This window comes from Anolis carolinensis, chromosome 4 (genome assembly GCF_035594765.1).
Source record: "Anolis carolinensis isolate JA03-04 chromosome 4, rAnoCar3.1.pri, whole genome shotgun sequence".
Taxonomy (NCBI): Eukaryota; Metazoa; Chordata; class Lepidosauria; order Squamata; family Dactyloidae; genus Anolis; species Anolis carolinensis.
Window position 1 is genome coordinate 167,930,811 of NC_085844.1, and position 27,749 is coordinate 167,958,559.

Sequence of the window (27,749 nt, forward strand, 5' to 3'; positions counted from 1 at the left end):
ATGTCACTCCCTCAGACGACGATGGCGGCGCGTAGACGTCAGGCGGCGGCGGCGGCGGGCGCGCGAGGCGCTCGAGCCTCAGAAGCAGCCGCAGCAGCAAGAGCAGCAGCAGGAGCGAGAGCAAGAGCAGCAGCAGCGCCAACCCTCCCTCGCGGCGATGCGGAGCCAGGCATGGCGGCGGCGCCCAGCCTCACCGTCTGCCTCAAGCTCCTGGCGGCCGCTTTCTACGGGTTCAGCTCCTTCCTCATCGTGGTGGTTAACAAGAGCGTCCTCACCAGCTACGGGTAGGGAGAGATCGGAGGAGGAGGAGAGAAAGGGCAGGCAAAGTCCGTCCAGCGGGCTGCACATTAACTAGCCTCCCCTCCCAGGCTGGAGAGAGAGAGAGAGAGAGAGAAAGATAGCTGGACCCTCCCTTCTTTGCCTGGAGCGCCTTCCATGCAAAGCCCAGACAGGAGGAGGAGAGGCTCAAGCAACCTCCATGATAAGGATTCTTCGGCAGGCAAGGCTGCAGATCTTACAAACTGGAGCAGCTCCCATGTTAGAGAAAGACGAGGTTGTTGCCTCTAGCTCTCCCATTTTTTCTGCAGGGGTGCATCTACTGCAGGCATGGGCAAACTTGGGCCCTACCGGCTGTTAGGAATTGTGGGAGTTGAAGTCCAAAACACCCGGAGGGCCCAAGTTTGCCCATGCCTGCCTTAAGGCCTTGCAAAACTACAGCACCTCAGGTTCCATGGCATTGAGTTAAAACTACGTTAAGTTCTACCGTGGAGATGCACCCCAGATGGCGCTTGTGTTGGACAGTCTTCCACCTTCCCTTCTCCTGTTCAAAATAACACTTGTGGTCTCCTTCTGAACTTTCTGAGCCAGTATTTTTCCCACCAACGTTGCAGTCCTGGATTTGGTGAGGGCCCATTTAGTCTGCCCCTGAGGAAGTAGACTTAGGTGCATCTACACTGTACAATGAGTGCAGTTTGGCACCACTTTAACTGCCCTGGCTCAAGGCTGTGGGTTCCCGGGATTGGTAGTTTGGTGGGGCACCAGTACTCTTGAGCCCCTTCCACACAGCTGAATAAAATCCCACATTGCTTTGAACTGGGATATATGGCAGTGTGGACTCGGATATCCCAGTTCAAAGCAGATATTATGGGATTTTCTGCCTTGATATTCTGGGTTATAAACTTAAGATATGGTTATGGGACCATGCATTTAAGCAATAATTATAGCAATGCAATAATTGAGAACTTTTTAATGTATTGACTAATGAACTGATTCTGGACTACGATTTTGATTTTAATTCTTGTTTTAATAATTTATGTTTTAATGTTTGATTTTAATTGTAATCATATATTTGGAATTTGTATGTTGGGCATCAAATTGCTGCCAGTTGTTAGGCCTCCCCAAGTCCTCTTCGAGGTGAGAAGGGCGGGATACAAGTATAAGAAATAAATAAATAAAATTTTATGTTGGTGTGGAAGGGCCCTTGGACAGAGAAGGCTCAAGATCTTGTAAAACTACAACTCTCACAATTCTATAGCAGTGGGCCTCTGCAGTTACAGTGGTATCAAGCTGCATTAATTCTACAACGTAGATGTGCCCACAGTCTACAAAAACTTTATCTTACCAGCTACTTGCACTAAGGGGCTACAAGAGCCTTTTGCATATGACTATAGTTATAGTGGACCTCAGGGCCCTTCCACACAGTCAGAATATCAAGGCAGAAAATCCCACAATATCTGCTTTGAACTGGGTTATCTGAGTCCACGCTTGCCATATATCCAAGTTCAAAGCAGAAAATGTGGGGTTTTATTCAGCTGTGTGGAAACGGCCTCAGTGAAGACCAATCTTAAGTGGATATACATAGATTGACATTTGACTTTTCAATAGTTTGCACAGCATTGATACCTGCATTTGCTATCTGCACCCTATCCTAAAGGTTTGCTAAAACTTTGAAAAACTTTTAAAATTTTTGACTGTGTTGACTATTTCTATAGAATATTGCGTATGGTTGTGCATGTTATGTATATATGCATATACAGTAGAGTCTCACTTATCCAAGCCTCTGGATTATCCAAGCCATTCTTGTAGTCAATGTTTTCAATATATCATGATATTTTGGTGCTAAATTCGTAAATACAGTAATTACAACATAACATTACTGCGTATTGAACTGCTTTTTCTGTCAAATTTGTTGTAAAGCATGATGTTTTGGTGCTTGATTTGTAAAATCATAACTTAATTTGATGTTTAATAGGCTTTTCCTTAATCCCTCCTTATTATCCAAGATATTCGCTTATCCAAGCTTCTGCCGGCCCCTTTAGCTTGGATAAGTGAGACTCTACTGTATATAAATCCCTCTGTGTGTATATTGGGGAGCCTCCAGTCCGGTGTGTTTGTGTGTGCATGACTTGAATAGCTATGCTATAAGAAGTAACTGATGCCATCCAGCTGCTGTGCAAACAGATGAACGTGTTCGGACTTACAAATGTGAGGGCGTTGGTTGCTGGTGGCATAGAATATTTTTTAAAGATCTGAATTCTTCTTTTCCATTTAGGCCAGAGAGTTGTAATTGAAGGCAAAATGAGGCAGACTATTTCCTTGTTGGCACCAGCTAGGTGTTTCCTTTTATCCATGAAGTTTATGCCTGAAGTTTATGCTTGATGTTTAGTTTAACTTGTTTATTGTTTGTTGTTGTAGATTTCCATCCTCGTTGTGTGTGGGACTAGGCCAGGTTAGTTGGAAATACCTTTATTGGGATTTTTAAAAAATGGGAATGTGTGGTCAAGGATGAAATAGTGATCCCTTTTGCTCCTTCTGCAGATGTTTGCCACAGTGCTTGTCCTCTGGGTGGGAAAGGCACTCAGGGTGGTGAAGTTTCCAGACTTTGACAGAAATATACCTCGAAAGGTATAGTATTTCTTTTCATCACCTCACTTCTCAGCATTGCTTTAGTAAACCACTAAAGAAGTCCAGATCTTTCATTCTACATAGCTAAGATGCAGAAGGTTTAATTATACTTTAATGTTTATAGTCTTTAGGTTTTAAATTGGATATTGTATTATTTTTAGCACAGTTTGCTGTTTTGAGTCTTTTTTAAGAGAAGTAGCATCATATAATATATAATAATACTAATAGACAAAATTGTTCTTTTGTAGCTTATGTTCAGCAGAAAGAATTCATAGCATAATTTAAGGAACACGTTTTATCACTCTTGACAAATCACAGCATATATGCTTACACATGTAAAAGTGCTGTAAGTCAATATCAAGATATTTCAGTTATTCTCTTATTACACTAAGCAAAATAAATAAATGGAATCCTGTACAAGTAGCTGTGTGAGTTGGCCAGATAGTTTTCATATGTAGCATCCTAATTCATTGGGTGCGAAATATATGGTTGTAAAGGATTTGTGTGTTCCTTTTATTTTTACTGTACTTTGTTTTCGCATACAAGGCTAAATTCAAGTTTGTTTTTAAGTTCAGATTCAAGATTTTATTCCTCAGTCCACTTACATAATCTATTAAATGTGTGGCGACATTAAAAAAATTAAAAATGTAATCTTTGTGTGAGTGTAGTTGGGACAGTTGTGCTTGTTGGTGTTAACTTTGCAAGCATCCCCCTCCATCTAAGCTGCTGTTTGCTCTGGGGTACAATCACTAATTAACATGATTTTGTGCTCCAGGGCTATGAATGTAATTTCTTAATTGGTTCTATCATAAAAATATGGGGAAAGTTTATTAAACTACAAAAACTTTGTTTTTGAGGTACATCCTGCAGCACATTTTGGTATAGTTTTTCAATGAATATCTCATCAGGTCTCAACCAATTCAGTATAGTTTGTGGCAGCCACAAAAATGAAGTTTATGGAGTATAACAGCTACTTTTAAAGTAAGTACAGCACAATTAAACAGGAAATAACACTTTCAAACCAGGAACAGAATCTTTTTCAAATTTTGTTACATAGTGTTACTATTGGCACTTTCCCCATCCTTTGCAGTTTACCAAGATTATTCCCAGCTCTTACATATTTTAAAGTACAATCATGCACTTAATGCAATATATAGTTTGCCCCTTAGAGGATATGTAGTTGGCCTGCCACATCAACAGGCTTAGCTTTTTCAGATTTGATTAGTATGGCTTCTCTAAGAATCTCTTATCTCCTCCAGTGCAACTGTTATCGTTAACATTTATCAGGAATTGACCATATAATTGTGCATGAGTACTCTTCTCTTGGGATTTTTAGATCCTCCAGCACAACTCTCTGGTCAATTTCTGATGAATATTAACACTAGATTTGCACTGGAGGACCTAGAGATTATTAGACAAATGATCTACTGGGTAAACAGTTTTTTTTAATTTGTGTTTTTTCCACTTTTACTGAAGACTTGCACCTCTAAAGATTCTAATTCTAAATTTGGAAGGATTTGCCTTCAGTTGATACTGGCCTATGCTGCAATCTTGTGGACACATACACAGTCATTGGCATTGATGAAATTAAAGCTTCTACGTCAGCTCTGATACAGTTCGCTGGCATAAATATCCTTGTTTATTATTTTTGTAACTGTTTTCCCCACACTTTGGCTTCCTGAGTGCTATTTTAAACATTATTTTGGGCATGTGAAATAAGCTTCCCCATTCAGTGTCATGTTAAAGAGGCTGCTGTTTCATATGCATGTAAAGGATTCGTATGCCACAGGTTCCTGGTATATTACTACCGTGCACACTGAAATCAGGTCACTGGTTTCTATGCGCCATCAGTTGTTTGCAATCCAGCATCAGTACATTCCTTTCCATGCCCACGGTCACAGTATGACTGTGAAAACAGAAGGTCTTTCAGTTGATAGATCTGTTCAACTTTGCAGAAATTAAAAAAGACTTGAGGCAGGGAAAACGAAGGATATCCGTGCTTATTTTGTAAGCCAGGTTGCAAAACCAGGCTGATCTTGTGTGCTGAAGCTGGTGGGCTACAATTAAACCATTGTTATGTATTCGTTAAGCCTTGCCAGGCTGTGTCCCTTGTGAAAACTGTTCCAACTGCAAAACTGTAATTTTTTTAATGGTTAGGTCATTTACCTGACATCCTGTTTCCCATTTTCTAGACATTTCCACTACCTCTTCTCTATTTTGGGAACCAAATCACAGGACTGTTCAGCACAAAAAAATTGAAGTATGTGTATAACTTTTGTCTATTTGTCAGGTTTTATTTTTAAAAACTTGTATTAAAATGAAATTTCTGAATTCCAATATTTATATATGAAGGGATTTAATGTGAAGTAATCAACGTCAGTGAATAAAAACTGTATAGCTCTGTGGTTTGTGGAGTTTTGTGTTCTTAGTTCCAGCTGTGTGTTTTTCTAGTTTGGCTAAAGAAAATGTCCTCGGTAGAGACAAAGAAGAGAAATTAGGGATTGGATAGATTCAGACAGCTATAGTAGATCTGAAAAATTATATGACCCTTTAGAGAATATTAGACTAAAACATGTAGCCGTTCTTTCCATCCATTATGATACCTAAAACATTTGGGAGTTGTATTTTTACAACATCTGGAAGTAGTGATGTGAAGACATGGGGAAAACAATCCAAAAATAATATGAGGTTTTGGATTTTTTTTAATTGGAGAAATGAATTATACAATATTATATATTAGAATGATGAATAAAATATTTTAAACAATATATTTAGTTCCCACCTACGTTATTTCCAAAAACTATGTAACAGTTATGCTTATATGTAGGACTATTTACAGCACTTTTCATTACTGCAATTTCTGCTTCCCTTTTCTTAGTTCCTTTTGTGGAGAAGACTACTGTATGTCTGCTTTGCACTATAGAGAATCGCAGAAGACATAACAGCTTTATTTTTATATTTATTTTAAAAAGCTATGTCTCTAGCTCTCTGACAAGCCAGCTATCCTCTATAACAAAAGCAAGTTCAACCTAAGAATAAAATGCCTTTGGAAAAGAGCCCTGACTCATCTCTTGAAGCTGGGCATTCCAGAATCAGGTTTCTCCCTTGCAGTAAACTGTTTGCATACCAAACAGAACTCAGATGTCAGTAGGACATGTAGCACACTTTCTCCTGATGACTTGAAACAATGGCCAGATTCCTTTAGGACAGTGATGCTCAACCTGTGGGTCTCCAGGTGTTTTGGCCTACAACTCCCAGAAATTCTAGCCAGTATACCAGCTGTTAGGATTTCTGGGAGTTGAAGGCCAAAACATCTGGGGACCCACAGGTTGAGAACCACTGCTTTAGGAGGAGGTGATTCCTCAAATGCCATTTGAAGCCAGTTGGAGCAGTGATTCCAAACTGGTAAGAGAGATGGAGATTTGGGAAGTGTAATGTTATGTCAAGCACATTAAATTTAATCTAGACACAGACTGGTAGCTTGGTGAACCATGACATAACAGAGGAATTATGTGGTCCTGACGAATAGCTGCACTCAGAAGCTTCACAGCTTCTGCAGAATGTGGCTGAAAGTTCTTGACAGCAATCACAGACAACACAATGATGATGATATTGTAATAGTAAAAAAATTAACTAGAGCATGATTACTGCTAGATCCACTTTTTCTAGTAATGATGGGACAAGGAACATGCAACCCATGTATTGTATTCATCTTCCAAGTTGTTCACTTGGATCAGATCCTCCAACCTTAAAAAGAAGCATCCCCTCCCCCCAAAAAAAGTTGTTATGCTCCCAAATGCTCTTAGGAGATGGAGACACAATTGCATTTTGCATTTGCCCCTGGTCTATGTTAGGCCCAGGAAAAGACTCCACCTCCCATAAGAATTATCTAGAAATGGACTAATAGGTCACTAGCTGCTGAAGAAAAGGCCAAGACAGGAGAAAGTAGCCCCCATGTCCCTTAGAAGGCATTTGGATGTAAGGAAAGCGGGGGTCAATGTTTTGCATGGGCATTTGGGGGGTCTCAGGGTCATTGGGGCAGGATTACCCTGGGTTCCCATTTTTGTATGCACCCATATTGGAGAATGTTTACCACATCTTTGTTTCTCCCTTAGGCCATTTTAGGCCTAAGAAACTCATTTTTCTAAAACAAGAAGTAATCAGGAATTGACTGCTGGCGACTTCCTATTGTTACAAAGACGTTACCTGGGTTTAATAGCCCCCTCCCCCTTTCCCATGCCCAAGGTACTAGGAGCACTTTGGGGTACAACCTTTTTTTTAAATTGAGGGTAAGGTCGGTTGGCTTTCCAGGCTTTCCTAATGCAGGCTCGTGGGCTTCATAGAGGTCCCTACCCCTGCTCAACATGAGAGCATCTTAAGCTTTTTGACCAGCAAGGTTTCCACCCCTACTGTGCCAGCATTGGTACCATATTTATAGCTTATTCATTTCTCCCTTGAAATGTACTGAGAACTGGGGGAAAAACAGGATGTTTTTCTTTTCTGTAAGGGGTGGGATTTTCCCTATTTTTCTGGGTTTTTCAGTTTTTTTTCTGTCCCCCACCCCCCATTATTCCAGATTTTTTTCCAGGCCTTATCATCTCTAGTCACAAGTAAAATTTGGTGATATTTGTGCATTACTGCCACTGTTGCTTTGTTTAATCACTTATAAAACCCTGTATGGTTTTGAAATATTTTTGCTCTAATTTTCCAATTCGAATAGACCCACTGAATCACTTGTTGAATGGTGAGTCAGCACTAATCGTAATCCATTGATTAAATCACTGCCCTAGTTGAGACTACAGCAGGAGTCAAGACTTGAGTAGAACCATTGAAGTCAAAGTATGACTTATCTAGATCCAGCCCATTTTTAAAAAAAACAAAACAAAACTATACTGCTTAAAATCCTTGAGGCAATTTTATTTGCCACAGATTTTGCAGGTCCTGTTGACCTGTTGGCAAAGTCATTTATATTGTCATGTAGAAACGTTTGAAGTTTCCTAAGGAGAAGAAAGAAGTTGTAGGGTTTGATGCTAATAAATATTTGAAGGTAGTTAATGTTTTCTTAAGCAAATGGTCATCTTAAAATATTTTTAGAGTTTAAACAGAAATGTGTACAAATACTGTTCGTGTTCATGAACCACCTTAAAATAGACCATGTAACATTTGACAAAAGCAGCTGCTCTATTTTCATCTCAGAAGCTCTGTGCCCTTGTTCCATACTCTCAGAGGCTACATACAGCAAGAAATCGGCAGGTACTAGCTTTAGCCACCAGCTTGAGAAGACGGTTAAATATAACTTTTAAGCCATAGGCTCTTGTAACTTGAGAGCCTAACACATTTCTGGGAGAAATGTACTAGAAGCCAATGTGCTCAATCAGAAATAACTTTTCCACGCTTCCTTTCCAGAAATAAAGCTTTGTCATAGCTAATATGTAGCTAACCTTCATGTTGTTTATAAAAACAAATTATACAGTTTGGAGAAAATCTGCCTCCCAGTCCCAAGATTTGGGAACCAATTTTGTTTTGTTATTGCCATTTCTTCAAAACTGTATTGGGAATCTTTCTTTTTTTCCCCACTGGGTTTTATCTCACTGCTGTATTTTAATGTTTACTTCACCTATCTTCTGCATTGCAGTTTTGAAATATCTCAGTATAAATGTGTAAGTAGCCTCAAACCATCTCAGTTTAGTCAGTCTTTTCCAAAATGTTAAGTTTCTTCCTTTCCTCTTTCAGCCTGCCAATGTTTACAGTCCTGAGACGATTTTCTATTCTGTTTACAATGTTTGCAGAAGGAATTTTGCTCAAGTGAGTAATGGGCAGGTACAGTATTATGCCAAGATTTTTGTTTCCCTTTGATCATGTAGTAAATGAGGTATATGTCAGCCTGCACATGTTGAATTGGGGGGGGGGGGGGGGAACGACCCAAAACAGCATTTTTTTTTGGCTTGCAAGAGATGTGAAGTTTGTGACTAGAAGTTACTTGTCTACTTCTTCAAATCCTGATTGTATTCTGGAAGAAGAACATGGAGGAGTGATGCTTCTGAGCTTTGATACAAAATATTGATGTGGTAGGAGTGGAAGAGGATTTTGCATTGAGCTTCTTTTCAATTAATATTCTCCTTTTGGAAACAGGAGGAAACAGATTGCAGTGGGATTATGTGCTGGCTGCATTAGTACTGCTAGACCCCTTGTGCCCCTGAAGAAGCTGCTTGGTGAAAATTCCCTTTATTCTTAAAATCCTTACTGTTTGTTTGTGGTGTAGAGAAGTGAGCTTTTGATATTGTGAACTATCACTTTTTTCTGACCACATGGACTTGGATAGATATGTACTACAGAGCAGTAGTTCCCAGACTGTGTTCCATGGAACCCTAGAATTCCATAAAAGGGATTCCTTGAAAAATCTTTAAAATCTTTTAAATTTATTTTTAAAAGTCCATGCCAGAGTATGAAAATCTTACTGAAATTCAATGTACCTCTGCTTTACAAAAAGGAAATTCAATTTCTTTGTTTCCAAACCTACTACAATATACAAAACACCCAGGTAATATTGGTAGATAAAGAAGAACCCTGCAGGTCCACACTGTTTAAGGTAGGGTTCTATTTGGGGGGTGGGTGGGGGTGGGGGGGGGACATCTTTTGAAGGATTTCATGGCTGAAAAAGTTTGAGAATTGCTGGTTTAGAGGTAATCTCCAACCTTATTGTTACTATGTGCTTTCAAGTTGATCTTGGCCTATGACCACTCTTATCACAGGCTCCTCTTGGCAGAATCTATGCATAGGTTTCCCATTGCCTTCCTCTAAGGCTGAGAAATTGAGAGTAGGTCACTCTAGATTTCTATGACTGGCCTCGTGTCCCATACTGGACCTACACTGCCACATAATCCTGTTTCAGAATGCAGATTAACCTTTTTTTCATAATCTTGGTTGCAATACAGAGCATAATTTTATTAGCTAGTTCTTAGTAAACCCATATGACATTTCCTTATGAGAAAGTTTCCATGCAGCAGCTTTAATGTGTCTGCCATTTGCTGAATATGGAGACCACTTGCTTTCTATGTCAACAGTGCAGAAGACTGAATTGGAAACAATGAAAGATCTGATAGTATCCCTTCCCTAAACCCACTCATCTACCTATCATGGAATAGATAGTTGGAAATAGTTGGATATTTAAGAGAAAAGTCAGGCTATCATGATTTCTTTATAGCTCAATCATGAAAGTCAGATTTAAGAACTGGGTGTGTTAGTAATGTTCAGATAGCAGCTATAATAACGATATACCTCTTGATTGTTTTGGATTTTTTTAGGAAGAAATTTTCTTGGGGGATTCAGATGACAGTATTTGCAATGATAATTGGAGCCTTTGTAGCTGCAAGGTAAGGTGCAGAATTCTTTTAAAATTAGCTTTATTTTAATTACATTTTACACTATGGCATTCTTCAAGTAGCTTGTTAAAATAAATGTTATGTCTAATTTGTGAAAATTGAATAGAAATTGAGATGAAACCCTGTGAAAATGGATTTGAGTGAGAGAGATACTTGATATGGCCAGATAATTGCTTGCATAAATTAATACAGCTTGTGTTGCTGAATAATTACATCTGTAATGAAAGTAGAAAAGTCTTTTCAAGTATAGAATTTTTTTCTGGGCTGGCCATTTTGGAGTAAAGCTAGAAAATGCAGAGACCAAAATAAAATTGTGTACTTTGGTGGCTTTTGCCTGAATCAATAGTCTTGTCTCCTTAAGATCCTAATGCAACCAAAAATGTGTTCCAGCGAATAGCTTTTCTCCCCAGAAAGGGCAATAGGGGGAAGAAACAAAAGCCCTAATTCTTTTAGTGTTGAATGGAAGGATCATATTGGATCTTGGCCTAGAAAACAATGGCTAAACATTTTTTCTGGCTTTGGTTTAACTATGGAAGTTTGACCCTGCATCTACGGCTTTTGCATTCAACAATCTGCATTCTCTAACTGCTTCCCTTCATCCCATCAAAGTAGTGACTGATGGGAAGAATGAATAAATCTTTATTTTAGACTCGGAGAATTTAAAGCAGGGGAACAGATACCTTTCCAGTATTTATTTATTTATTTATTTATTTGCCCTGAAGGGGACTCAAGGCGGCTTTACACACAGGCCTTTGATGCCTTTAAAAACAATGAACAATTAAAATAAACATATAAAATAGAATTTAAAACACATTAAAACATTTTAAAGCATTACTTTTACTATTAATCACACTATCCACAATCATAATGTGGGCCATTCCTGTAGTCATTGCACATAATTCCATATTTATCTATTGCACTACAATTGTTCTCTGAAGGCTTGATCCCAAAGCCACGTTTTTACTCTCTTTCAGAAGGTCAGGAGGGAGGGGGCTGATTTAATATCCCTGGGGAAGGAGTTCCATAGCCAAGGAGCCACGACCGAGAAGGCCCTTTGATGCTCTAATATTCTCATCACCCCTTGCAACAGCGGTTGAGACCAGAGTCCAGAGACATCTTTTTTGCATTCACCTAGGTTTTCACAATCTCTTTGCACACCCTACTAGTGACCATTTCTTTGGCACTAATGATTGCGTTAAGAAGAAGAAAATTTCCAAAGTTGAGGCAATCTGGCCCTTGCTTCCCACCTGCACCCACTGAAAAAACCTTACAGGAGACCAGTGCTGATATAAATTGCAGAATTGATGATGTGTGTTTTGTTCCCTGGTCCATGAGGTCATGAAGAGTCGGAAATGACTAAACGATTGAACAGCAGTTTTGTTCCCTGGAAGACTGAATGTGTGAGTCTTCTGTTGCACAGTATCTTCTTGCAATTAGGTTCAACATCTGCACTCCAGTACAGAATCCTGTAGGGTTTGCAGATGATCTTTGTTCAATGTTTGGGAATGTTATACATTTGTAATATTTTCTTTTTATCCTAGTTCTGATTTGGCATTTGATCTAGAAGGTTACATTTTTATCTTGATCAACGATGTCTTGACAGCTGCAAATGGTGCATATGTAAAGCAGAAACTAGATTCAAAGGTATGCTTATATTTATCGTAGTTCATCTTAAAAGCAGTCTGCCAGTTCCGTGGTTCATTCAAAACAAATATTAATTCCTTAGTAGTAAGGCTGACCAGTTTTATGTCTTATCAATATAATATTTCACTTCCTTAGTTCATGTTCTTTCTTTTATTGTAATAGAAGTTTCTGTAGTACAGTACCAGGTATACCTTTAGCATACCTCAGTTAACAAAGCCTCTGACAATAAACTTCTTCTTAAAATGAATTTATTTTACCCCTCCAGCACCACTTCCCCTTTTGTCCTCTATTTATTAGGAATTCTTTAATAGTCATTGCAGTTAATAATTTTTCATTTACCATTTTACAACAAGTAAACAAATGAATAATGTAATGTATGGTGTAATGCGTTTTACATTTCTGTATTCCATTTTGTTTTATTTATTTATTTACAGTATTTATATTCCGCCCTTCTCACCCCAAAGGGGACTCAGGGCGGATCACATTACACATATAGGCAAACATTCAATGCCTTTTTAACATAGGACAAAGACAAACAACATAGCTCCGAGCGGGCCTCGAACTCATGACCTCCTGGTCAGAGTGATTGATTGCAGTTAATTGCAGCTGGTTTTGCTCTCCAACGGTTTTGAGTCCAATTTTATAGAAAAACAAGATATAAATCAAATGAGTAAATACATTTAAAAATAAAGTGCAAAACTTATTTCCCCTCAATTTGTACCATAGAGTAAACACAAAGGTAAGGACTCAAGACAGGAGAAATTTCATAGTGTTTGTCAAGGTTGACTATTGAGGTCTTACTGTGTCTAGGTCTGCCTGTAAAGCTTGATTTGCCTGCCAATATAAACAAACTCCTTACATCTTCCTTATTCCTAGGAGCTGGGAAAATATGGCCTCCTTTATTATAATGCACTGTTCATGATCCTTCCAACCTTGGCCATTGCCTATTTTACAGGAGATGCGCAAAAGGTGAGTCTTTGGCTTTTGTTCCAGAAAGAATGATTAAAAATCCAAACTATATCTGCAGTAGGTCCTTCAATCAGGACATTATCGTTCAATGCACTCTTGAATTGTAGAAAAAACTAGAATATAACTCATTTTACTTCCTGAAATCAAAGTGATGGTTTTAGATCAAGGGTGGGCACAGTGTGGCCATTTCTGTGGCACCCAAGCAACTTGTTTTATGCTCTAGAATGCCCCCAAAAGCTCTCTAGGAAGTATTTATGAGCATTTCCACTATGTTTGAAGTGCCTCTTCCTCCTTTGGAATAATTTTTTTTCTACAAAAGTGTTTGCAGCTTTTAAAAATATTAGCTCTCAAATTCCCTCCAGACAATGTTGGAGGCATTTTCATTATGTTTGGGCTGGCCTGGGCCAGTGAAGGACAAATAGAAGCCTTTATTGAAACCTGAAATAAACAGGAAGTGTATTCTCCCTCACTTCCCATTACAGTAGAGCCCCGGTTATCCGAGATAAAGGGGCGGGCCCCATCTCTGATAACGGAATGGCTTGGATACGGCGAGGTCTCGCGGACGGAAGTCCCTCCGCGAGACCTCACCCCTTGGGAAGCGCTTTGCCATCACTGCTGTCTAGGCAGGAGCGATGGCAGAGGCGCTTGCCTGGGCCAAGGTCTCGCGGAAGGATGTCCCTCCACGAGACATCGCCCCTTGGGAAGCACTTCGCCATCGCTGCTGTCTAGGTAGGAGCGATGGCGAGGCGCTTGCCTGGGCCGAGGTCTCGCAGAGGGACGTCCCTCCGCGAGACCTCGCCCCCTGGGAAGCGCCTCGCCATTGCTGCTAGGCAGCAGCTGTCGCAGGGTGCTTCCTCCCTCTGCTTCTCTCGAACTCGATAGAAGGAGAGGGAGGGGCGCCCCTGGCAGGGCCTCGGATAATACAGAGCCTCGGTTAACAGGAGCTCGGTTAACCAGGGCTCTACTGTATTTAAAAATGGCCTTGTCAGGAAATAAAACTACTCAGGAAGGCACAATGACATTGTACAAATACCACCATTCTCCCCTAGATGGTATTTTTGTTGGTGATAGCAAGCTTTTCAAGCCTCTATATAATGTTTTGCCTGTTTATAATGTGTTGTTTTATTTCCTGAAGTGTATTGGTTTGTAGTTTTCTTAGCTCTATGTACTTGAGGCAGTGGGAGGGACTGCAGACTATGTGACTGGTTCAGTGACTGTTTAGAACAGGGGTCCCCAAACTAAGGCCCGGGGGCCGGATGCGGCCCTCCAAGGTCATTTACCTGGCCCCCGCCCTCAGTTTTATAATATAATATTTTATATCATTTAAATAATATAATATATTGTATATACATGTAATATTGATAATAATATTATAATGTTATACAATATAATACTAATAATAACACCATATAATAATATTAATTGTATATTACATATAATATTGCAGTATAGTGGTATAGTTCAATATAGTAATATATAATGCTAATATTGTGCTATGATAATAATATAATATATTGTATGTACATACAGCTGCTCTGAGTCCCCTTCGGGGCGAGAAGGGCGGGATATAAATGTAGTAAATAAATGTAGTAAATGAATAAATAAATAATTTTAGACTTAGGCCCAAAGTCTGAAATGACTTAAAGGCTCACAACAACAACAATCCTAATTAACTTGACTATCTCATTGGCCAGTAGCAGGCCCACACTTTCTATTGAAATCCTAATAGGTTTATGTTGGTTAAAATTGTTTTCATTTTTAAATATTGTATTGTTGTTTCGTTGTTGTTATTGTTGCACTACAAATAAGACATGTGTAGTATGCATAGGAATTTGTTTGTATTTTTTTTCAAATGATAATTCGGCCCCTCCACAGTCTGAAGAATTGTGGACCGGCCCTCTGCTTCAAAAGTTTGAGGACCCCTGGTTTAGAATGCAGTTTTAAAAAGGCTGACGGCTGAGGCTTGAGTCTATTTGAGTACAGAAGCCAATGTTAGAAGTTAGAAGTCAGTTGAGGCTTGGGTTCCTTAGAAGTAGACTGTTATAAAAGAGAGCTGTATACAGCAGTATAGTTTTGAAGAGATTGATAAGGACTATAAGTTAAAGATACAAACTGAAATGTTTTAAAATTTGACCTAACAAGAAATGTACCTGAATATTTAAATACAAAAAAATAAAAATAAAACACAGTAAGACAATTAAACAAGAGTTAATACAGCAGTAAATCAATCACTACAATCCTCAGAATCCAGAAAGGCTACATTTGAGAGTTTCTTCTCAGGCAACTCCTTCAAGACCACTATTCCATTCACACTGAGACAATTGTTGCCTCTTGGACCTAACTTGTCAATCCAAGTTATAAGGCAAGGGCCAAGCGGACTGTAGGAGGCCAGTCTCTCTAGGTATAGTCTAGAATTGACAAGATTGGCATTGAGAATAATAATTCTGTCTTCCATTGAGATGGAAAAATAACATCTTGATGTTCATGTAATGGAGGGTAGGAATAAGGAGAATGTGTTCATTCGAAATATCTGCATCAACAGAATGAGAAATAGAATACTGACACTGTATTAGACTCTGGAATTTGTTTTCCGTGTCTGTGCACATACGTTATGTTGCTAGGTTTTTTTTTTTTTAACAAACGTTCTTTTTTTCTTCTCTGGCAAGCTCTTGACAGTGAAGGTGAACAAAGCCTGCTCTGTTGAAGATCCAGGAAGCTCAAAATTCACAGGGCTGAGAAATCACTGCTTTATTATTAATGTAGCTTAAGAATGTACCTCTCTTTCCCCCCTTTCATTATATTAATTTGTCTTGATACTGACAGAGTATGAGGCTTAAGTGGAGGTTATGGCAATATATGACAAATAGATTGAGATGTTAAAAGAACTAACATTTGTCAAACTGTCTGTGGTGAATATTGTTTATGTGTAGAAAATGTAAGCTATGGGTTGAGTCATTTTGATGAACCCCTAGGTCCAGTGTTAATTAAATCCTCCCATCAACTGATACATTGAGAAATAGGAACACTTTCACACTATGCAATTGTAGTGCTGTGATTCTAGTTTAACTGCTTTTGTTCAATCTATCACATCTTGGGATTTGCAGTTCAGGGAGCGGCATTTGGAATGAGTTACAGAGCACTTGTGCTTCACCAAACTATACATTCCAAGGATGCAGTCCAAATAGTCAAAGTAGAAAACATATAACTGTCCGGTGAAAGAGACACAGATAAGGACTTTTAGTGATATACAGTTTCCCCTCCCTCCCTTTCTGTCTCTTTCTGTCTGTCTGTCTTGTATTTTCAAGGGCTCAGTGGGTCCTCAGGGACCCTTGATATCATTGTAGATCATCTCAAGTATACATCAAGAGGCAAGGGCCAAAAACTTAAGCCCTATCCTATTGAACATCAGTTCCTATTTATACCCGTGTGCAAGAGCTCTGTTTCCTGAATGGTTATATCATTCATATTTATAGCTGTCTTATCCAAATCTCTTTGTTGTTGTCTTGTTGCAAACAGTGAAGGGGAGATATATATGTTTAAGAAAGTAGGTTCTAGAAAGAGACAGGGAGTCTGAGTTTTCCAGGATGGTCTTATCAGGAGAACTTGCTTGCTTCTCTACTTACCTGTGGCTTTGTGTTAAGAAAGCATACATTTGCTTTTTGCTGTTCCTTTTCTTTTTGGCTTCAGCAAACATTAGAATCATAGAGTTGGAAGAGACCTCATGGGCCATTCAGTCCATCCCCCTGCCAAGAAGCAGGAAAACCACATTGGCCTTCAACAGCTGGTAAACTGGCTGGGATTTCTGGGAGTTGTAGGCCAAAACACCTGGGAACCCACAGGTTGAGAACCACTGCTCTAGGTAAACGCTTGAGATGATTTGAAGTGAAATCAGTAGAAAAAAGCTTTTAAAAACCCTAAAGCAATAGAATAGGAACAATGGCTGGTATTCAGTAATGCACCTATGGATTTGTAACCTAGGGTTACAGATCTGTAACTGCTCTGTATCCATTAATTCTACATATTCATAGTCCATCTGAGTCAAACTAAAATCCACAGGATGCACTAATTATCGTTCAAATGGAATTGTGTAATATAAAAGAGCTTCTGGTTAGGTCACATGGAAGTTGTAGTCCAATAGCATTGAGGGAGCCACAGTTGCCCGGTCTGGATGTACTTTGTTGATGTTCTGTGACTAGAAAGGCTGGCTTCCTATCCTCACCTGGCCGTGAAGTTTATTCAATGCCCTTGGACTCTATATTATCTCTCATTTATTGTGAATATAGTAATCAAGAGAGGGCCATGCATGCCACCTGAGTTCTTTGGAAGAAAGACAGAATATAGATGAAACAAACCAACAAACAAAATTTGTTATTATTTTCAGGCAATTGAATACCAAGGTTGGGCAGATACCCTCTTCCTTGTACAGTTTACGCTCTCCTGTGTAATGGGGTAAGTAAGGATGTTTTAGTGATCCCAGGGGTGGGGAATCATACAGCTCAGCAGATGTTTTCAGACTGCAGCTCTCTTCCTTCCCCACTATTGGATCTGCTGGCTAAGGCTGCAGGGATTTGCAGTTCAACATCTGGATGGAGACAAAATTCCTGTTCCTACTTTAATATGTATGTTCTTGATTCCTCCTCCCCTTCCCAAGAAACAAGTACTTTGTTACTGGAAACCTAATGCAGTACTGTGTGTATTTCTGTTTTATCATTAAGCAATACAGGCATGACAAATTGGCAGAAAAGTGATAAAGACTGCAATTATACATGTCTCAAGGGCTGGATTTTCTGAACATAAAAGTAACGTTATATTAGCACCAAGTAGTATAGTGGGCTCTCCACATTCGCAGAGGTTGGGGTGGGGGATGGGCAGACCCCATGCAAAAGTGTAAAGATCATGACTAAAAATAACCTTCTTTTTTACCTGAGATAATTTTTGTAGGAATCATCAGGTTTCAACTTCCATTGTGAAGGATTTACAAATGTCTACAGGAGTGTTCCCTTAAGGAGTCTCTAGGTTCTCCCAGGCAACGTCCTCTGGAAGTTGATCATACAATCATGCTGATCATGAACCTAGATCAGTGGTTCTCAACCTGTGGGTTCCCAGATGTTTTGGCCTTCAACTCCCAGAAATCCCAACAGCTGGTAAACTGGCTGGGATTTTTGGGAGTTGTAGGACAAAATACCTGGGGACCCACAGATTGAGAACCACTGATCTAGATATTCCTGGAAAGAACATATTAACCAAATCCATAAATAATCAGATTTGCAGAAATCTAGCCTGCCAATGTGGAGGGCCGACCGTAATAATGAAATTTAATTGTATCAGGGTAGGTTGACTTGATTCCGGCATGTTTTGCGTTTTACTAGAATTAATGTGGTCATTTTATGTGTATTGGGTGTATAATGCAAAAATATGGGCTCTCCTGTTCTTTAGTTCCTCTGTGTTAACTGACCCTCAGCATGTACTTTAAAGCTACCTTGCTGATTTAGATCCAACTTGTTACTCATTTTTTAACAGAACATCAGAGTCCAGGAGGCATCCGATTGTGTGTCATAAACTAGCTTGCACAGTGTGTTCTGGTATAACATGTGTTTTTACCATTCAAATTGGCAATAACACGATGTATTAATAGAAGAATACTACTTACAGAACCAAGACTGTAAATTGTATATAGTACAATCCCATTTTAGCTGTTAAGCAGAAACCTCACTTTCTCTTGCCTTAACTATTCAGCTTGTCAGTCAGTGGGTTTGAGAGGTGAAGGATTGAAGTGATATTGATGGAAGGAGAAGGAGGGTACATTTGCAAACCTGGGATGAGATTTTCAGGTGGGACAGGACCAATGGAGGTGGATGGAATAGAGGTAGGAACATTAGCAAGGGACGAGATTTTAAGCTGGGACAGGAGTGAGTGAGAGGTGAGGCTTGTCTGCCAAATCATACACCATTTAGGAACACATCTATCGGGTGATAGCAAAACTTAACGAAATCTGTCTTCTGGTCAGCTAGTGATTTATTTCCAATACCTTGTTAAATTTTGACTCTTTCTTTGTAGGTTTATTCTTATGTATTCAACAGTACTTTGTACTCAGTATAACTCTGCCCTAACAACTACAATAGTTGGTTGTATTAAGGTAAGGTCTTTGAATCTATAAGACTGAAAAATAATCGTACTGTTGCATTATTTGTTTTCCCTTGAAATTCCAATGAAATAAATAAATTGATGTAATACCGCTGTAGCATGCAACTTGCATAGGTGAGTTTGCGTTTTTGGTACAAATCACATCTGTTGATTTGCATTATAGGGAAGAAAGGCAGTATAATGCAAGTGATGTCCTATGAAATACCTAACTCCCTTGAATTAGATCTGTGGAAGAGCCTAGTGTCCTAAATAGAGGTCTGTTATTTACACTATAGAAAAATTATGTATGTGTTTATGAGTTGAGTGTTTATGAGAAAATACAAAATTTAGCGGATAGAGAGAGAGGATATGGATGAAGTTGATTGGGCAGCTTGTAAATATATGAAGGCCATTTTTATTGTATTTCAGACCCATTTGTATGCCTTCAAGTTATTTTTTTACTTATAGTAGGCCTTTTATGGCAGAGTTTCAGGAATGGTGTGGAAGTTTTCTGAGAGACTGCATGCAGCCCATAGACCATATCTTGCACACATCTTATACAAATTTGTTATCTAGAAAGATACAAATGCCCTGGTTTTCTCATCCACTTTACTGTTTTTAAATAACAAATTTGTCTGTCATTCATTTTAGGACTAAGTCATTTATGAGACTTTTTAGCACTTACCATGCTTACTACCCCGCTTTGGAGAAAAATTCTATTTGAACTCTGTGACTAAAACAATTAACCTTCTTGCATCTTTTTCCTAGAATATATTAATAACCTACATAGGAATGTTCTTTGGAGGAGATTATATTTTCACATGGACAAACTTTGTAGGATTAAATATCAGGTAAGTGCGGGAAAACATCTTATCTTCTTTGGTAAGGACAATTTATAGAAGCTTGTTAGATATGTAGTTGATAAGATTGATTTTTATTGTTAGAGGAAAGGAGGCAATCTAGTTCTCACTCAGTTTGGATGTACAGTAATGCACATTGAAACCAGCAGATCCTTCTATATGAACTTGCATCCAATTGCATTATGAATAATATATTTTTTTAAATTGAAGTTCATTGATGAGAAAGGTAAAATAAAATTGAAAAAACTAGAAGAGAGGTGTCCTTTTTATACACCGATGAGCTGTAATGATGGAGAGTACTCTTGCCATTCTCTCAAGCCCTGTTTAGGTGTTTGCCAGGATGCAAACACCTAAACAGGGATCTGAATGGACATAGAAGTCCAGCTCCCATCACCCGGAAGCATCCAGAAATGAGTTAGATTACACTGTAATGCATATGACTGTCTTGGGTTGAATGCAGTTGCAAAAGTCCCATAAGCAAGAAGACTGTTAAGATGGGTTCTTGTTCAAAAGAACATTGTAGTTATCTTCAACTCAATGCCAGAGTCCAATTCTCATAGGTCTAATTTACATGCAAGTGCTTGAGACTGTTGGTACTAGTTTTTGTATCACCCACATCATTATCCTCCAGTGTTTGCTATTATGTGTGGATTCAAGGTAGACATTTGCTCCCATTTGATGACTTTAAAAATAGATAGGCAATTATGGTCAGAAATTCTGGAAGCTGAAGTCCAAAACGCCTGGTGGGCCACAGAGACCTGATCTACATTAAACCAGTTTAATCTTCTTGGATCAATTTGCTATAATGTTGTTTTGACATCTCTGTTGGTAGAATTTGACTGGTTAGTTGATTTATGTCCCAGTCTTAAGTTTGTTCCTTTAACAACATATGTTCTCCCTACTGTAGATTTCCATTGTGTTTTTTTTTGAAAGAGTCTACTCCTAATATATAGTCATAATTATATTTATACTTAACCACACATGTTTTTATATATGTATCTCCATCTGTTTGGAACTGCAGGCAGCAAACAAATTTTAAGTCAACATCGAGCAGTTCTGTCTGACCTTTTCTTGTTATGAATACAGCTGGTACAAAAGATTTTGGTTTAATAACAGTATTTTGGGATAGAATTAAAATTTAGGAACTTATAATGATCCCAAAAGGATAATTATAAACAGTATGACAGAATTCTAGATTAAAGCGAGGTATTAACCTGTGATTTTTTGAATCATTATTATCCTATAAAGTTGTGTTTCCATGTAATTCAATTCAGTTATTGCATTAGCTGTATAAAATACTAGTGAAACTACTTACTAATAATCTGGGAACCCACCAATAATTTGGCTGTTGGCATTTTTCTAACCTAGCATTTAAGAAAAGTCAAAATGGGAACCAGCTGTACCAAGATAGATTATCTAGTGCAGTGGTTCTCCACCTGTGAGTCCCCAGATGTTTTGGCCTTCAACTCCCAGCAATCCTAACAGCTGGTAAACTGGCTGGGACTTTTGAGAGTTGTAGGCCAGAACACCTGGGGACTCACAGGTTGAGAACCACTGATCTAGTAGAACTTCAGGAAGATTCCAAATATGTATTTTTCATCTTAAAACTGATGTCTTGCAGTATTGCTGGAAGCCTGGTATATTCTTACATCACCTTTACAGAAGAACAGAGCAAGCAGTCTGAAGCTAGCATCAAGATGGACATTAAAGGGAAAAGTGCTGTATGACAAAAGGAGTTACTTATCTAAAGTAACTTGCTTTGCAGTTGTAAGTGCTGACAAATCAGTAGAATCTGTCATGTCTGTGAATGGAATTATAACGAGTCCTTGGCATTTGCACAATCTGATGACAGCTACCTTTTGAAGGAAATTTGATAATTTAAAATGTACAAGTGGATCGTTAATGCTGAGCTTCAAAATATACTTGTTAAAATCTTGCACCATTTGTGCAAAAAACACTTCTAATGCCACAGTAGTAATTATCTCAACTATAGCCAGTGCACTAGTAGCCGCAGCTGGATTTTGCAAGTAAATGGATCCTAAATATTTCAGAAGCAACTTCAGGCTGCTGGGCAAACACTCAGGGCTTTCATTTGCCAAGAAGACCAGCTTCAACTGACTTTTTTTCAGAGGTTACTCAAGATCACTACTGATCAAATAACATTCAGACTAAGATCCTTATTCTATGGGGATATTCACTCTGGTGTGTAACCTGTAGGGAGGGCAACGGGGATAATAGCTTATCTTGTCTACCACAGAAGTCACTATGAGAGAAATCCCAAACCAGTTTCTTGCCATTCCAGCCAGTAGTTTGAAATGCGTGTCCTATTTCAAATCTTGTGTTGTATTAAATTCAGGGGTAATTAGATATGTGCCTTGTCAGAAGTCATGGCTTTGAGGCCTCTGTAGGTCAACAACCATCATGGTTCAAAGCATGGTTTGAGCAATATTTTCATGGAGGAATGAGTAAAACAAAGTACAGTGCTAAAGTTTTACACCTTGGTCATGGCTTTTCACTCAATTTGTTTTGGTACAACTTCAGTTTGGAAGAAGGTACAGGCTTATAGAAGGATTTTTATCTTCCAACAATGTCACAAAGCTCTTTCCTATGACAGTAGGAATAGGGATCAAAGATGCAAAAGGCCCATGTTGAAAAGGGATTTGTAAATAGGTAATTCTATACATAAAACAAACAAGTCCCATGCCTCTCTATCTGTCTGCCTGTTTGCTTCTATAAACGCACACTCTTCTCACAGTTTTCTTCAGCCTGTCATAACTTATTGTAAGAGGAGAGAATATAGCAACCAATAGAGGGAAACCAAAATAATATAAAGCTTAATCATTGAAGAGAGATGTTTAAATCAACAGTTATAAACCCAATCACTCCTGTTGTATATTATTTCATTTATACCTGAACCCAAGTGCTCTTCATCTATTCTTGACTAGGGTGGGAGTGCTCATGTTCTTTTCCTAAAGAATCTGGTTTAACCACAAATAGGCATATCTAGAAAGTGCCCAGGATGCAGTGGTAAAAAAAGTCCAATGAAGTCATAAGAGTTAGATTGATAGTAGTTTAGATGCAATAGCTTCTACATTGCTGATAGTTAGGAATGCCCTCAGTCAAGAAGGCTCTTTCTGAAGCACATATAAGGGGAGTAGAGCTGAGGAGGACAGTAAGAGCACAACTGAAAACCTCCTTGTATCCATTGGCATCTTGCCCACCATGTTCTTGTTTATGGCTAGATTAAAACTTTAGCAAAGCTTTGCTGCATCTGCATAGGATTCCTCAAGAAGGCTTTCTGCTGATAATGGTTGCCCTCAAAGGTTTACATTGAGTCCGGGAAACTGACTTAGAAACAGAAAAGGACCAAACAGCATCTAATGCTGAATCAAGTACCTTTTTTCAAAAGTCCAGAGCAGTTTCTATTAAAAAGGCATTGCTGATGATCTGCACCAGTTACTATGGAAATTAAAAATTATTTGCATTGTTTCTTGGGGATTATAAAGCACAATAGCCTTATGGGTAAATTTTCTGAGGAAATGAAATCATAAAAAGGAGGCACTTAGAGCACTGCAGCATTCAGGACCAGATTATGGAAATTACATGTTTCTGCATTTGTCTGCAAAGAGGAATGATTTTGTCCTCATGCTGTGAAAAAATGTATGTTATAGCCCCAGAGGGTCAAAGTGGAAGGAATTCCCTTTTAAGGTAGCTTTTTGATGACATTGTCTTTGATTTGGGCTCCATCAGACTGAGAATCCAAGTTAGAAATAGATTAGGAATAGATACAGATTTTCAGAATGATTTTGTAGCTGAAACTAGACTTGGAGTCTAGAGAAAGTTCAGATGCAGGAATTCTATTTTCATTTAGCTTTCCAAAGTTATTTGTAATATGTCTAACATTGCCATCTCTACTGACTCATGTATTTAGTTCTCACGCTGGAGAACTAAATAGACTGTATGTAGATCCGTGCTTAAACTTGCTTTTGTGTTCACAGGAGAGGCTAATTGTCCAGTTAATTTATCTGATATTTAATTATTGGCTTGTTCACATTAGACAAGGAGTGGGTCCTTACTTAAACTAGATTGGAGAGATAATCCCACATTTAAATCTTATGACAAAGGCAGAAAAAAATGGAAAAGAGATGTATGTTTGAAATTCACAATATTTACGTTCTTTAATGAGTGTGGGAAAGATTTTGAGCCATCGTTTCTGCTCCAAATCCCTGCTCTTAAACAGCTTTTCCTAAAAAGTATTTATGTGTAGCTATAGCTAGTTAAGCTTTTGACTAGTTTGTGGATTAATCTGTTTAGTGCAAGAGAACAGCAGCTAAAGCAAAGAGTGCATTTAATGACATCTCACAATAGAAACATCAAAGCAAGTTGTGAAAATAAACTACATGGAGCAAATATGCGTTTTTTTTTTAAATTTAGAACACCAGAATCATTAACTTCAAAAAAGATTTTTGTGATCCTCTCAATTTTTCATACCTGTAGGAAAATCAGCAGAGGGTGAAATTGTTGGCTTTCTCTTAACTGGTAGCATTCTGAACAGAAAAGGGCCAGGTTCAATCCCTGACTTCTCAGTTGAACATATCTTGGGTAGCAGCAGGACAGACCTGTACTATGTAACGTTTGAAAAAAATTCTGTTCCTGGTTTGAAAGAGTTCTTTACCCTTGAATCGTGTGGTACGTACTTTGAAAGTAGTTGTTATACTCGAGAAACTTTGTTTTTGTGACTGCCACAAACTATGTTAAATTGGTTGAATCTAGATGAGATATTAATTGAAAAAACTATAGCAAAATGTGTTGCAGGATGTCTTGTAAAAACACAGCTTTTGCCGTTTGAAACACTATTTCCATGTTTTTATAATAGAACCAATTAGAAAATGACATTTATAACCCAGAAACAAAATAATGTCACATAGTGTCTTTTTAGAGATTCGGTGTATATGGCATTCATCTAAATGGGACCCCTGGTGGCACAATAGGTTAAACTCTTGTGCCGGCAGACTGTTGACTTGAAGGTTGGGTTGCTGACCTGAAGGTTGCCAGTTCGAATCCAACTCGGGAAGAGTGTCAATGAGCTCCCTCTGTCAGCTTCAGCTCTATGCGGGGACATAAGCCTCCCACAAGGATAGTAAAACATCAAAGCATCCAGGTGTCCCCTTGCAGACAGCCAGTTCTCTCACACCAGAAGCGACTTGCAATTTCTCAAAAACTAAATAGGCAGTGATGCAACCGTTTATGCTTAGGCTGCAAGAGTTTGCACAAGTGTACAAAAAGTAGGCTGTTAAGGTTGTAAGAGTTGTATTATTTTTTCACTTTACTGTGAACCATGGTTTTAGTCCTTTAGAGACATAAGCTGGTACTACCCCAAACTACATCAGATTAAATACTTTCTTGGGTGTTAATACAAGGAGGTATTCCATACTTCCTTGCACAGTATCTTTTTCCAAGTTGTATAATGGCAGTTGGGTAGTGTTGAAATGCAGCTCCATTCCAATCTATACAGGTACTGATAGGCCATGTAAGGTTTGCCCTAGCATCACCCAGCTGCTGTTGTGTAGCCAGTGAAAAGGGAACTGCCTTGGCCTCTTCCACAAAACTATGAGGGTGAAGTGGTACACTCTGCCAGTATGCAATCAGATCTCAATAACTATGTACTATTTACCTATGTACCATTTACTTGGAAGTAAGCTCTGTCATTGGAATTTACTTCGGTGCAGATAAACCTAGGATGGTTTGTACATAATTTAAAATGCACTATAATAGTTTTTCAAAATGTAATGTTTTCAAAATAGATTTGTTCTTTTTTAATGCATACATTTTGTCCAGCATCTTTCTCATTGTAAAAAGTGGACTAGCCTTCCCCCCCTCTGAAACCTAGGATGAATGTCTACTTTCTCATTTTAAGCAGTAACCATTGCAGTTGGATTCAATGATCCATGTCTTGAAAATGTTAAAATTCCAAAAAGCAAAAAATGATTTTGCCATTTTATATAAGGGACACCATATTCCTGTATGTATAAAGGGAATTGAGGATCCATGGGGGCTCCTGGAATTAAACATCAGCCGATATCAAGGGCCCACTATACAACAATTTGATTTTCCAGCAAACCCGTGGTTAGAGAAACAGAAGTGTTTGTCTTTGCTTCTCAGGCTAGCATTAACACATTCTTCATTTGTGTGGAAATAAGAAGGCTCCTCTAAGATTTCATGTTTCAGTTTTTGAATGGTAGCTGTGAAATATATTACGGTAGCATAAAAAGTAGTGATTGTTATAAAGGTTAACTCCAGCTGCTATTTCCATTACTTGCTAAATGGTTACTCTTTTCTCTTACCTGCCAACCTGCCATCTATACTTGTTTGTACCAGATTCCTACCCCAAAGTATCAAATTCTGTAAAAAAAAAAAAAAAAAAAAGCCATGCACAGAAGTTATACAAAGAATGTATGTGCAGATACGTATATTTGCATTGTCTTGTCACAAGATATGGGGTCTCTTTAGAGTGTTTTAATATGTCAATGACAGATCCTTGTATTTTTGTCAATCTGCTATACTGAGGCAGTTGCTCTCAGGGTATTTGTTAAAAGTTACTCTTTGTAATCTACTGGATAGATTTGCTATCATGTAAAACAGTTCTGAGTGGATTTGCATTATGTAAAATGTACACCTTTTTAGTGCCAAGTTCCAGAAGATATTGCGTACACTGGAAGGGGAAACAAAATTTCTAGTTTATTTTCTATGCTATTAATCTTCCTATTTTTCCTGTATAGAATTTATTTACAAGATTGAGTCTCCTAGCATAAGGGTAAACATTTTTTTAATTGTTGAGTATTGTAGACTTTATATATTAAGTCAGATGACACCAGTTTTTTAAAAAACAAAATTGCATCTGTATTTTTGTACTGGCTTAAAAATAAATTGAAGCAACATCACCGTTGTTTTTAAATTCATTGCGTTGTGTACTGGATTTGTAAGATGGTCCATTTTTCTTTTTCATTCTGCTGAAGAACATAGCACACTTAGAAATAGGAATTATGTGTGCTGACTTATACAACTTAGGTAGCATTGCACCAATACGCAGCTCAGGGCAGTGCAGTATTTCTGTATCCAAGTAGTGATGGGAGTCCTGTAGCATATAGTATGGCCTCTAAAATCTTTAAATCTGACTTGAAGTATTAAAACATACACACACACACACACACACACACACACACACTCAATCCTAATTTTTGATTCTGCACATAAACATCCTATATTTGTATGGAATAAATATGAATAATTCAGTACTATTAATTCATCTAGGTCTATCAGTTCAGTAATGAATTGCCAATGACTTGTGGGGGCAGCATTTTAGCTGTTTTCCAAGGTTTTAGCCAAATTATATATACAGGAACAAAGATATGTATAGCCACAATAGGATTCGTTGATCTCGGCAGCAGTCAATAGTCATTAAGGGGCCAAACTAGTTCAGATCCAGGGACACCCCTTACCTAGGAATAGTTGGCCCTCTACACTTGCAGATTTAACTTTAGTGGATTTTATCAGTATGGGCCCTATCTACACAGCTGAATAAAATCCCACATCGGCTTTGAACTGGAATATATGGCAGTGTGGACACCCGATAGCCCAGTTCAAAGCAGATGTGGGATTTTCTGTCTTGATATTCTGGGTTATATGGCTGTGTGGAAGGGCCTTTTCTAGGGATCTCTAGGTCATCTAGTGCAGCTGACTTTATGGTGACTTTCTGCAGAATGTTGACCTTAGAGAAGTACTGGAGGACCTAGATATTCCTAGAGAATCTCTCTCCAGGCCCTCCAGCACACCACTATAGTCAACATCTGGAACATTGTGTCATATT

General features: G+C 38.5%; 1 protein-coding gene across 1 annotated transcript; it reads left to right on the forward strand.

The window, feature by feature from the left end:
• Nucleotides 1-26,841, forward strand: slc35d1 (solute carrier family 35 member D1). The gene is made up of 12 exons (XM_062978186.1): nucleotides 1-284; nucleotides 2,695-2,728; nucleotides 2,818-2,904; nucleotides 5,097-5,164; nucleotides 8,638-8,709; nucleotides 10,209-10,277; nucleotides 11,828-11,930; nucleotides 12,807-12,899; nucleotides 17,281-17,348; nucleotides 18,957-19,035; nucleotides 19,791-19,873; nucleotides 21,504-26,841. The coding sequence occupies exons 1-12, from the start codon at nucleotides 1-3 to the stop codon at nucleotides 21,607-21,609; spliced, it is 1,146 nt and encodes a 381-aa protein (XP_062834256.1). The 3' UTR covers nucleotides 21,610-26,841.
• Nucleotides 26,842-27,749: the final 908 nt, after the last annotated feature.